Source organism: Lonchura striata, chromosome 15, assembly GCF_046129695.1.
Source record: "Lonchura striata isolate bLonStr1 chromosome 15, bLonStr1.mat, whole genome shotgun sequence".
NCBI classification, from domain to species: domain Eukaryota; kingdom Metazoa; phylum Chordata; class Aves; order Passeriformes; family Estrildidae; genus Lonchura; species Lonchura striata.
In genome coordinates this window covers 13,964,577-13,976,587 of record NC_134617.1, presented here as the reverse complement: position 1 = coordinate 13,976,587, position 12,011 = coordinate 13,964,577, and the positions used below count along the sequence as shown (strand labels likewise).

At 53.0% G+C, this 12,011-nt stretch overlaps 1 protein-coding gene across 1 annotated transcript in view; it reads left to right on the top strand.

Moving 5' to 3' along the window:
* Positions 1 to 7,787: 7,787 nt before the first annotated feature.
* LOC110469665 (rho GTPase-activating protein 7) overlaps positions 7,788 to 12,011 on the top strand; it is a 47,907-nt gene continuing 43,683 nt past the window's right edge. The window contains exon 1 of the mRNA XM_031506002.2: positions 7,788 to 7,888. Coding sequence (XP_031361862.2) covers positions 7,882 to 7,888 — 7 coding nt within the window. The 5' untranslated portion in view covers positions 7,788 to 7,881. The remainder of the gene's footprint in view (positions 7,889 to 12,011) is intronic.

Here is a 12,011-nt window from a genome sequence, read left to right as displayed (position 1 = left end):
CACTCCTTTAAATCTTCCTGAGAGAGAGTGGCAGTATCCAAACACATGGTTACCAGCTGCAGCCAGCAGTTAAAACATCACACCCACGGTCTCTTCAGGTGCAGATGAAATCCAGATGCCCAAACACTTCAGTTCTCCACAAGGGAAATGCTAAATTGTGCTTTAAAACAGTTGTTTTATGGTCTTTAATGCTATGGACATATTCAGATTATTTTTGCAGGAACCCTAATGATTAGTTGCTAGCTTTTTTTTCCTTTTTTTTTTTTTTAAGTATGTTGTTTTACCATTCTGGATAATTAAAAATGCCAACTGAAATTACTGAAACTGAGGGAGGATGTTTGCTTCATCTTGAAATGGCCTGATGTTTCGGGAAATGTTTCGGGCCTCACAGGAGTCCCAAGGCGGAGATGTGAGTGTGAGAAGCTTCTAGGAATGTGGAGCTCTTTGCTGCTTTTTCCTAGCACAGCTTTATTTTTAGCACGCCTCATGTTTAAGGGCTGTGTCTGGGAAACAACAGGAGGTACTTTAACTCCTTTCTATGAACAGCCTGACTATTCATTCTTGATGTTTTTGGCTTGATGAAACAGATTTTCCTCTTCACAGCTGCGACAGCTCCGTGAGATTGTAGGTGATGGCCACAGGCTCACTGGGCTCATCAGGTGAAAAGTGAAATGAAGCAGGATGAGTCTGTGCTCCGAGGGGCACCAGACCTGGGGCTCATCCTTGCTGTCCCCATGGAAGGTGCCAGCTGGGACAGGCAGCAGCACGTGCCCAGCACAGGGAGAGCACAGGGAGAGCACAGTGCCCTGGAGGAGGCAGGGCAGCCGTGCCCACTGTGCCTCTGCTGGTCCCCTCCTGCCTCCCCAAAGCCACAGCCCTTTTCTCATCAGCACAAGGGCGACTGCACTGCCCTGGCACCAGGCTGGCAGCACAGCTCTGCAGGAGGACAGAGTGCATTTCACTGCTTTCAGAACCAAAATGCTTTGGGTTTTGGTAGCATAACTACAGTGGGAGGTGACACTAAAGGGATTAAGCATTTACTGTCCCAAAATGAACAAAAATGAGCATAATATTGTTACTTTGCTTTTCCCTTCTCCTGAGCAGCAGCCACGTCCAAGGCTGTGATGTCCCCAGCTGCCATGGCCCTGCCAAGGAGCTCTGCTTGGCCCTTACAGGGTTCAGTTTGTCCCCATGTCCCCCCGTGACACTCACTGGGCACTGGGGTGGAAAACAGCCTCTTCCATTGTGCTCAGGTGTAATTTATTAAGCAGCAATGGGGATTTATGCAATTTTTTCAAACCTAAATGCCTTTGTCATGTTAAGTCTCATCCTTGTGAAAGTGTAATTCCCTGTGATGCATCCTGGATGTGGTGGCCATGGATGTGTCACCCTGTGCAGGACAAGCTTCCTGCCCCGAGCACTTCCCAAGGGACAAGTCAAGGAGGAGTGAGGAATGGCTGCTTGCATGGCCTGGGTACTCCTGCAGCGAGAGCTGGGGATTGCATTTGTCCAAACCCAAAGAACTTTTTGTAATGGAAACATTTCCTTAATGCTTTCTCCTCATCCTGATACTAACTTCAGGTGTTACAGGAAAAAAAACAGTCCTGCATGTCAGTTTGTTGTCTCAAATGCATCATGTGTGGCTGAGAGCTACCAGGTGTGCTCTGCAGGTCTCTGAGGAGGTTCCTGGTCCCCCAGGACTCTGAGGAGGGGATGCTCAGTGCTGCAGCTCACAGCTCAGAGCAGCCACTGTGCCTGTCAGCCATGGGTTTCCTTCCTCTGGGGGACGTTAATTAAGTTGTCTTAATCAGGATGCAGGCTTGCAGCATCAGTCTCCAACAAAAGGAATCAGCTTTGGACTCCCAGGGTGCTCTCAGACCTCTCCTGGGTGCAGGATGTGCTCGGTGAGGAGCATCCATGGAGCTGTGGGGGCTGCTGATGTACCAGCTGGGGTAGTGGTGAGTGTGGCACTGACGTGTTTGTCAGAGACATGTGTGTGGCAGTGGCAGCTGTGTGGCAGTGATGTGTGTGCTTGGGAAGTGTCCTGTGTGCTGAACTCACCTCAGTAAACACCACTGGGACTGTGAGATACTGACCCAAGCCTGCTGCCAGCACTAGAAGTGGTGGATGTGTGACATGTAACACCAGCTGCCACCTGCAACCACCTGCCATTCAAGTCACCTCCCCATTGACTGTTGTTCTTTTTCAGGACTGATTTTGCCAAGGAGCCTCACCAGTGCTGAGCTAGGAGTCAGGTATTTGCTCTTTGTACATACACACTTCCACTGTAAAGATGTTTCATTCTCACATCCCAAATGGGGAGGAAACCTGAATTTAATGGTTGCATGTGCTGGGAAGAACACATACTTGTGTGAGCACTATTTCCAGGCATGTAACTGAACAGCTAAGTGGCAGAGGATTTTTATATCCCCATTGCTGCTTCAAGAAGTGCCTTTGGAATGGAGTTTCTCTTTGGAGAATGTTTAATCCAAGTCCTTTTCAAACAGAATGGTCTATGCACGAAACGATCGCTCAGGTAAATCCCCTAAGACAGGAGAAACATCCTATGCTGGTTCTAGAGCAAGCTGCCCCATTCAAAGTGACCCAAAATAAAAACCCCAAGCCCAAGCAAAGCCAGCCTGTGTGATAGGAGCTGTGTGCAGACAGCTGACGCAGGGGCTGGGAATGCAGAGGTGCAGAGCTCCCGGGATGTGCGTGGCCTCTCTCCTTAGCTCCTTATTTATCCTCCCTGTCGAGGCACAGCTGTGTTTACAGGAGGTGGGAGCCTGGGCCGGGCTGAGCTCCGTGCTGGGACCTGCCGGGGGCTGCGGTGCCACAGCCATGGGCAGGAGTGACCTGCAGGCTTCTCCTGGGCTGGAGCTGCTGTGGGGCAGCTTCGGAGGCAGGAGCTGAGAGAATGGGTTTGCTCTGGCCCTGCCTGTGCCCGGTGCCAGGGTCGGTGTGGTGAGGATGAGGACGGCGGCGCGGGCGAGGCCCCAGCTCAGGAGATGCCTCAGCGACCACCCCGGGGGCTCCACCAGCTGGGCCTGGGACAGCTTCTGGAGAACGGCCAGGGAAAAGCGCCTTGCAGGTCAGTCCAAGGGCAGCTGTAACCCCACACTGCTGCGATTCAGGCACTGGGGCTACAGCCTTGATCAAGGAAGGAAAATACATTTACTTTTTTGGCGCTCCTTTAATGTTGCTGTATTTTCTGCCTCACCAAAGAGCTGCCCCTGCCCAGGCTGCTTTTTCACTGGTGGGACCATGTGGGTATTTTGAGCTGATGATTTGTACTCAGAGCTGGAAATACTCAGATTTATATGGAATTACATTTTGTACTTTTTGTTTATCTGGAGTTTTGTAGACACTTTAAAACATGACAGTGTCAGTCAGCCTCGCAGTGCCCAACACCACAGTGCCCAAAAGTGACCTGAGTCACTTTTAAACCTTCATTTTTTTGTGTTTAAAGAAACTTGTCAACTTGAACCTGCATGGTTTTTCAGGAAGCCTTTCTAGGGTGTCAGGAATAATCCTTCTCTGTGTCCAGCCACCTTTCCCCAAGCCTTGCACCCCGAGCTCTCCAGCTGTGCATTAGCATGTGCAGAGTGTGCAGAGCAGAGCCTGGGGCTGCGTGGGATGGAGGTGGCTGGGGGTGGCAGGTCAGGGTTGTGCAGGGCCCCATGGTGAGCACTGCACACAGCGCCTGAGCTGTTCCTGCTCTCAGCTTCATGGTGCCCAGCAGGGATCTGGCAGCATCCCTGCCAGGGCAGGAGTAATAACTGCTCCAGTCACTGAAAATGGCTTTCTACATTCTTTTTCTTCCAAGCAGCTCGGTGGGCTGAGTACAGATCTTTCCTCCTGGGGCTTGTGTTCATCTGGTGGAGACAGGGGGTTTTGTAGCAGCGTTTTGATTCTGGCCAGATGGGTGTCCCTCTCCGCATCCCTGAGAGAGAGTTCAAAATGAGTAAAGGAATTTTCTCTTTTCCCTGAGCCCAGTTCACTTGTTATAAGCAGACCTTTCAGAGGTGCCAAGGGGCTGGATTGTTATTGTAAACATCACTGTTCCCCTGTCAAAGCAAGAGCCAAGTTACCCTTTGGGCTGAGGTTGTCTTTCAGTTCATAACTAGGATGGAGCAAAGAGGCTGTCAGATTAACTGGGGATTTCTGTGGGGGAACAGGATGTTGGGAATTGCTTTTGTGTACAAGATGTATGATTTTTGTGCCTCCAAGGTCCTCAGACCACTTTGAAAATCCTAGATTTAATTTGAGTGTGCTGGTCATGCCTCTGGGCTTTTGAGCTGGGCTGAAGAGCAGCACAAACCCAGTCACTGCTGGCATCTCTGGAGCCCATCCCAGCAGACCAGCACTACAATCCTCTGGAAGCAGTGGGGGTTTCATCATGTGTTGGTCAGGAGGAGTGTCAGGCATGGCCATTACTGAGGAGCTGAGTCACACAAGTTCTGCCAGGTGGATGGTCTCTTTCTTCTGCAAAACAACAGCCAGAACTCAAATTGCAGCTCTTCACTCCAGATGGTGTGGAGAAGGCTCAGCACCATCAGGGAGCCTTTTGAGCTGGGCTGTGAAAATGCAGCGTGGACATGTTTTTATAAGTAAAAGGGACAGAGCTGTGGGTGGTATTTGCCACCCTGCACCAGGTGCAGGAGCTGTAATACAGCTGTTTCTTGGTCTGCCACAGATTCTGTGAGGTGACAGGACACCCAAATGCTGATGTGATTTGTGTGCACCAACTCCAGGTGACCTCCTGGAGGAGCTGGCAAAGGTTGGCTGCTTTTTGACAACAACTGATGCCATTGCTCAGCTGATTGCTATTGACAACAACTGATGCCATTGCTCCTGGACTGCTGTCCTCAGCTCAAACATCACAGTTCAGGAAAGAAATTGCTACAGTGGAAATGCTTCCATTGGAGACTGCATAATAGATCCGGCTGGTGGATCCCAGTGATTCCTGCTGGCAATGTGGTGTCCAACAATGACAGAGAGGAGCAGCAGGAGCCTGTAGTGCTTCTGCACTGGGTTGCCACTTGGGTGGGTGCTGAAACTCTCAGCACTTGAAGGAGTCCCAGAAGAAGGACTTTAAAATTGACTAATTTTTTATTAAAGGAAATTTATCAAATGCTAATTAAAGGAAAGGCAAAATGGTGATTTTTTTCCTGGTGCTCCTTCTGGCTCTCTTTCCATCTCTGGAGCCATCCTTTGCCCTGGCCAGCCCCCTCCACGCTGCTGCCCAGATGGCTGCCAGCTGCCCCTGCCTGCATGGCTTGTGCTCCCTCGCTGCAAGCTGCACACGGATCTCTGCTCTTTGTAAACAGGCTAAAAATACCGTGGTGCTGCTCCTCTGAGGGCCAGGCAGCTCAGAGAGTCTGGGAAGGAAGCTGGGGTCAGGCGGCCTCTGGGGAGCGGCGTCACATGGAGGGACAGAGCCACGAGTGGGGCTGGCTGCAGAGAGAGACAGAGCATCAGCCACAGCACTGCTGTCCTGCTGCCCTGCTGCCCTGCTGTCCTGCTGTCCTGCTGCCCCGCTGCCCTGCTGTCCTGCTGCCCTGTTGTCCTGATGTCCTGCTGCCCTGTTGTCCTGATGTCCTGCTGCCCCGCTGCCCCGCTGTCCTGCTGCCCTGCTGTCCTGCTGCCCTGCTGTCCTGCTGTCCTGCTGTCCTGCTGCCCTGCTGTCCTGCTGCCCTGCTGCCCTGCTGCCCCGCTGCCCTGCTGTCCTGCTGCCCTGTTGTCCTGATGTCCTGCTGCCCTGTTGTCCTGATGTCCTGCTGCCCTGCTGTCCTGCTGTCCTGCCCGGGTGAGCCAGCGGTGCCAGGTCTCCCCAGATTAGTGTTCATGGTGTCTGAGATGTGACTCGGAATGCTTCAGGACTTTGTGCTCCTCTTTTGAAGAGGAATTTTTGTATTTTCTACTCAATTTCTGTGCTAGGTAATGTGATGCAGGGACCAGGGTCCTGCAGAGTGCTGGTTTCTCCAGGCACTGCCACCCCAGCCAGCTGGGCCCCTTTGCTGAGGGTGCCCTGTGAGCCTTGTGTCTCCATATCCTCTGGGAAAGGAAGTCAGAAAAACCTATTCCTTCAGACATGCCATTTCAGAAGGCATCAAAAGCTAATTTCTGTTCTCACCACACCCATGCAAGACGTTAAGGGATGTGACTATCCTAACCACACCCTGGTCAGAGTGACCAGGACCTGAGTCTGAATGTCCCCCTCCAATGCCACAGAAGTCAATTCCAACCAGGAACCTTCTCAGTGGTAGCAAATTTCAGTTTTAATCATATGTGTCATAGACATTAACACCTGGAATATTCTTATATTTTGCTTCATTAGTGTTTAACCGTGTTAGCTGGTGTGAGTGGCACGGAGTGAATAGCAATGATCACCAGAGCCTTGTCAGGCATCCTGTGTGTGCTGTGAGTGCTGAAAGCACAGACCAGGGCCAGCACTGGTCTGGTAGCAATGCCAGCTGTGTCTCTGCTGTCGTACCCTACGTGCCTCCTCCATCTCCATCTCTCCACTGCAGTGGAAGTGCAAGTGTCCCCTGTGTGAGCTGTGACAGCAGGATTCAGGGCTGGGCTGTGGGAGCTCCTGGTGCTGGGCAGCTCAGTCACAAAGAGGAAGTTCATAAAATAATAATGAATAAAAGCCTGTGATGGGCAATAAACACCTTAAAGCCCAAGCTCAGCAGTAGCACCCTCTGCCTGCCCACAGCCAAGGGAGCTCCAGGCTCAGAGCACTCGGGTGAGCTGCCATGCAGGTGGGCGATGCCTTCCACACACCCTGCCCAGTGTGTGGGGCCCTGCCACTGACGTTTCCCCCTCCCTCAGCCCCTAAATGATCAGCCTAGCCCAGAGATACAGGGCCTTGAGAGGAGGAACATCAGGAGATGGGCAAAGATTCAATAGAGGCTCTCACCCCGATGTGGTTTTCCAGCTCTTTATTCTGTGATGTCCAGGGGAAAGAGCGGGGGGGAAAGAGGATGAACAGGAAGGGTCAGGGGTTTATCTGGGCTCTGGACAGGGAGGGCTTCTTGGCTCTCCACCAGCCCTGTTGGGCGTGAAGGAGGAGACCAGGATGACCGATCCTCTAGAGTCACAGGGGTCCCGGGGAATGGGAAAACATGGCCTGAGCAGAATGTAACAGGCCACCTCACCCAGGGGCTGCCAGGGACGTTCAAACCGCTCTGCTCCAGACAGAATGAGCTCCACGGAGGCTTTGTTTTAAAGAAAATAACCTGTGCTGTGCCAAAGCGTTCCAGCCTAAAGGAGTCCTGGTGCGCTGGATTTACCAGGTTTTTCCCATGGCCTCCGGCAGAGCTGGAGCCGTGTCAGGGTGTGTCTGCGGGCAGCACCCACGGTGTGCTCTGCACCGAGCTCGCTGCGCTGGGCCCCGCTCCAGCTCCTCGAGGATTTCTCACTGATGCCACCGCAGCGCTTCGAGTACCTCTGTGCGCTCCCTTCCCTCCATCCTGCCGCAGAGTCAGACGCTGTTATCCGTGCCTATCCCGCCAGCATTCCGCGGTGGAGCCGTGCCACGCACACCCCTGGCACGGCCCAGCCCGTTCCTGGGCCGGCTCACGGCAGGTGCTGGCGGGCGATGGCAGCGGAGAGGCGGAATTGCGAGCGGGAGCGGGGAAGCGGCTCCGTGTCAGAGCCCGGCGGGATGCGCGCAGCGGCTGCGAGGAGCCGTGACCGAGCTGCTCTTTCCCAGGGAGGATTCTCCACCCCGTCCTGGGTGGGATCTCAGCTGTCCTGCTTAAAGCCGAGCAGATGGGGCTGGAGTTCAGCTGCCCCAGGCAGGACTCGCTCGCTTGCAGGGACACAGGAGTAACTTCTGCACAGGACAGTGACCCGCTGCAGTTGCCTCTCCCCATGGAAGGTAGGAGGAGGTCTGTTTTCTTTCCTGGGTTACTCTTTCTTCAAGGTTTTTAAACCAGCAATCAAACTACAATGCAATTTAGCCAGAAAACAAGGCACGGACTCAGGAGGGAGCAGCAAAGGTGTGGGTCTGGCTGTTCCCTCCTAGGATGTGCTGCTTCTATTTGGGTCATTTCCCAGAAAACAGAAAGGTATTCCATTAGGTATTTTGCTTAGAATTTAAAAGAAAAAAAATTCGTTTCTAGGAATTTTGAGATCTAGCACTTAGCCTCTGCAAGTCCCACAGTGGGCTCCAGTGGCACAGCACAGCTGTCCCTGGCAGCATGGCAGAAGGTCCCTACCTGGCAAAGGTTTGTCCTCTCGAGGGGGGCAGACACTCATCCCACTGCCACCCGACTGGCTCCAGCCCTCTGCTCCCCGGGGAGCACCAGGACCTTCAGTGCTCCCATGGAGTCTCATCCCTGTGGTGTGAGCAGGGCCAGGGCAGGGAGTGGCTTTCCCATAGGGACCAGCATCAGAGGAGGTCACCCTGAGCAGTAATGCATTTTTCCAGAAAAGCAATAGCAAAACTGATCTGTTTTCTGGGAGGAAAGCAGGTGAGAGGGGACCTTTGGTGGGTGCCTGAGCCTGCAGCAGTGTGTGGCTGTCACCCAGCACGAGCAGGGGCTGGAGAGGGACAGTGCTGCTGCTCCAGGCCTCCATGCTCAGCTGTGCCCCCATGTCCTTCCCGTGCCCCCCAGGGTGGTTTCTGTCTCAGCTGGCTCAACCCTCGGTGCCTCTCTTGCCCCATTCCTGCTGTGCCCAGGTCCCTCTGCCAGGGCTGGAGCTCCCCGACAGCAAGAACCGGTGCCCCATGCTGGGGCAGTCCTGGCATTTCTCTGGCCATCAACTGGGCCAGCCCCAGCTCCTGCTTTTGCCAAGGGCTTGCTTTGTAATGCCAAAAAAATCCTACAGCAACTCCGACAGCTCTGTAGGAGGGTATTAAGCATCTGCGTGTCAGAACGTGGCCTTTACTTTATTGCTTCATGTAAAACACTTTGTGTTCTCTGGGCAGGAGAGGCAAGGGTTGCAGTGAATGTTTTCAGAAAGGGAATTAGTGTCAGGTCCCTTCCCAGCAGCACTCCCATGTCAGACAGACCCTGGGGAGGCTGCCCAGCCTCACCAGCAGCTCTGCTCTCACACGGATCTTGCAAGAGAGTTTGCCAGGACCACAGCTGGGAATAGTACTGAATTTCTTGTCCTTTGCCTCTCTATAAAATAAATCAAGCTGAGTTTTCAGCCCTCTGTTTGCTGATGCTCTCTGGCCAAGTTTCGAGTCAATTTATTTCTCATTGCTCTGCGTCACCCTGGCAATGTGCCGAGCACGAGAAGTGGGGAGAAACACAATTAGTTTGCTGCATTTCAGGCCAGGGCTGAGCATCCATCTGCTGGTTCACACAGGTCTCCCAGGCAGTAGCAGAGGTGTACTTTTTAAGGTAGAAAATGACTCGTGTTTTGGAAATGAGTAAGTTGTTGACATAAGTCATGAGGAGGAATGGGTTGTGTTGGCAGCTATTCACCATAAGAGCATTCTGCCCTGAGGTGCTGCTGCAGGGACACTGTGGGAAGTGACCAGAGGGGTGCTGGCTGGAGGTCAGGAAGGGCCCTGCCACAGGGAAGAGCCCTCCCTTAGCCATGATTGCTGTGACATTGGGAAGAGCCCTCCCTTAGCCATGATTGCTGTGACATTGGGAAGAGCCCTCCCTTAGCCACGACTGCTGTGCCACAGGGTGCTGGGCAGGCAGAAGCCACCATCCTCTGTGGGCTCATCCCCTGGGACACTGCTGCCAGGGCACCAGGCATGGAGCCCAGGCTGAGGAGGGCAGCAGGGCCAAGGTCCCACTGTCCCCAGGGCTGTGCAGGGCTGAGGGAGCTGCTGGGGTCAGCACTTCTGGCTGGCAGCAAGGTCCCCCCATCCCAGCACCAGCCCTGTGATCAGAGCGCTGTTAAGAAATGGGGAGGGGTTTCTGGGAATGTTTTTGGTTTTTTTGCTGTTCTTTTTGGTATAAATTTGCTGTTTCGGCTTCTGAAGTTCACCGTTTCCAGGGTTCACATTTCCAGGGTTAACGTTATCTGACACCTGCCAAAAATCTGGCTCTCCAAAAAATCTGACACCTGCCAAAAACTGGTCCAGCAAGCCTTGTGCAGCAGGGGGCTGCTGAGCACACACACTGCCTGTGGTTCCCATCCCTCCTCCACCTCATCCTGCTTCCCTCAGTGCTCCTGGGAAAAGGCAGGACCTGGAGCTTTTGGAAGGAATGCTTGTGTGGGAAGGGAACTTGGCTTCTCTGGTGAATAAATCATATAGAATCCATTTTGTGCATTAAACAAAGCTTTATGAAAGGCAGATACAAAGGAGAGGCCCTGCTGGAGGCTCAGGAGGTTTTCCTTTGGTGCCTGACATCCTCTGGCACTGGAGCCTGGCCACCACTCGTACATCTCAGCCTGCTCAGAGACCTGAAGCACCTGAAGCAGGATTGGTGCTGCCCACCCTGGTTTCAGCTTCCCAGAGCTCCGACACTGCAGACTTTGCTGTTGTTTCCATCATCCTGCAGCAGCAGGGAGTTTGTGGGGGGCAGGTCTGTGGTGGGGGCTTGTGTGAAGAGGCTGGTGCTCATCACACAGATGTTTCCCACTTTCCTGCCTAGTTCTGAGCCCTCACACAGGAATGAGGCTGTTCTTGAAATGTGACCTTTTTCCTCAGTTTTACTCCCCATATTTGGTATCTGTTTGTCCCTTCTTTTACAAAGCAGCCCAGTAATCAGATGACATCCCTGACTCATGCTGCCCAGACGTGCATGATGGGGTCTTTCTACTTGTTAGGAAAAACCTATTGATTTAATTTCTGTATCATTATTCAGCTAATATGGAATATGTCACTGATGGTGGTGCAGGAAATCGAACTGCGTCGGCAAAAAAGGATGAAATATTAAATAAACCTTGCCAAAGGATGGGGAGGAGGTGGAAGTGAATGGGCAGGAGGGTACAGGGTACCCTGTCTGCTGCTCCACCTCTGTGATCTGTGTGCCCCTGGCTTGTGGGAAATGTTGGCAATGCCCCCTGAGCTGGTCAAACACCAGCACTGGTCACTGCTGGGGGACACAGGGTGGAAGCCATGTCACATGTGGCCCAAGCTGCACACCAGATATGGTCCCTGTCACCTGCACACCTCGTCCAAGCAAGGAGCTGTCATACTCTCACACCTCCTCACACATGCATGCAGCACTCCTGTCACACAGAAATACAGGTTTAGGTGCACAGAGACACCTCAAGAGTGTGTGACAAAGCAAACCTGTGTGGGCTGGCTGTAGGGAGCTGTGGGAAAGGGCTGTCAGACACAGCTTTCCCTGGGCTCTGGGTAACTTGCCACTAGATGTCACAGTGTGCTTGGGTTTGCAGGGATTGGGAGTGCCACTTGTGCTGGGGACCCACAACCAACCAACCCTAGGCAGGCCAAAACTGTTCCCTAAAGTCCCTTTGCTGGACCAAAGCACACAAATAGCATCTTTTTTGTCTGTTCTTGTCTTCTAGAGCAATTTTGGAAACATTTCTGCCTTTCATGTGCCACTCAGTAAAGTCTGAGAGACCAACAGGTGACAGGAGAGGTTCACATGGTGCCAGCCCATGGAGGTGACCCTGCTGGGACCCTTGTCCTGGCAGGTATCAGTGGCCCTGCTCCCACTGCAGCAAATGTCAAACTGATTAACATCAGGTGATGCAGCAGGAGCTCCCTCTGTGTCCCAAAGCTCTTGCTCTAAGGGGGACAAGTTTTGTCACTCCACCAGCACAAGGCAAAGGAGGCCAGCACTCCTGCAGCTGCCTGGGGCTGACCTCTGCCTAAAGCATCCCAGTGGATATTTATAGGCACACAGGAAACCAGGCTGGACCCTGCACTTCCTGTCCCATCCAAGCTGAATCTTTAGTTGGCTCCGTAGCACAGGGAGCATTAATTGTGGGTGTTTTTCCACTGAGCATTGTGCTGAGCAGGGGTAGAATATGTACGTGGTCAGCTTTGGGCAGGCTGGTGATGGGACAGGCAGGTCATCTTCTGAACTTGGTACAGCTCTGTAAAAGCTTGGTATATT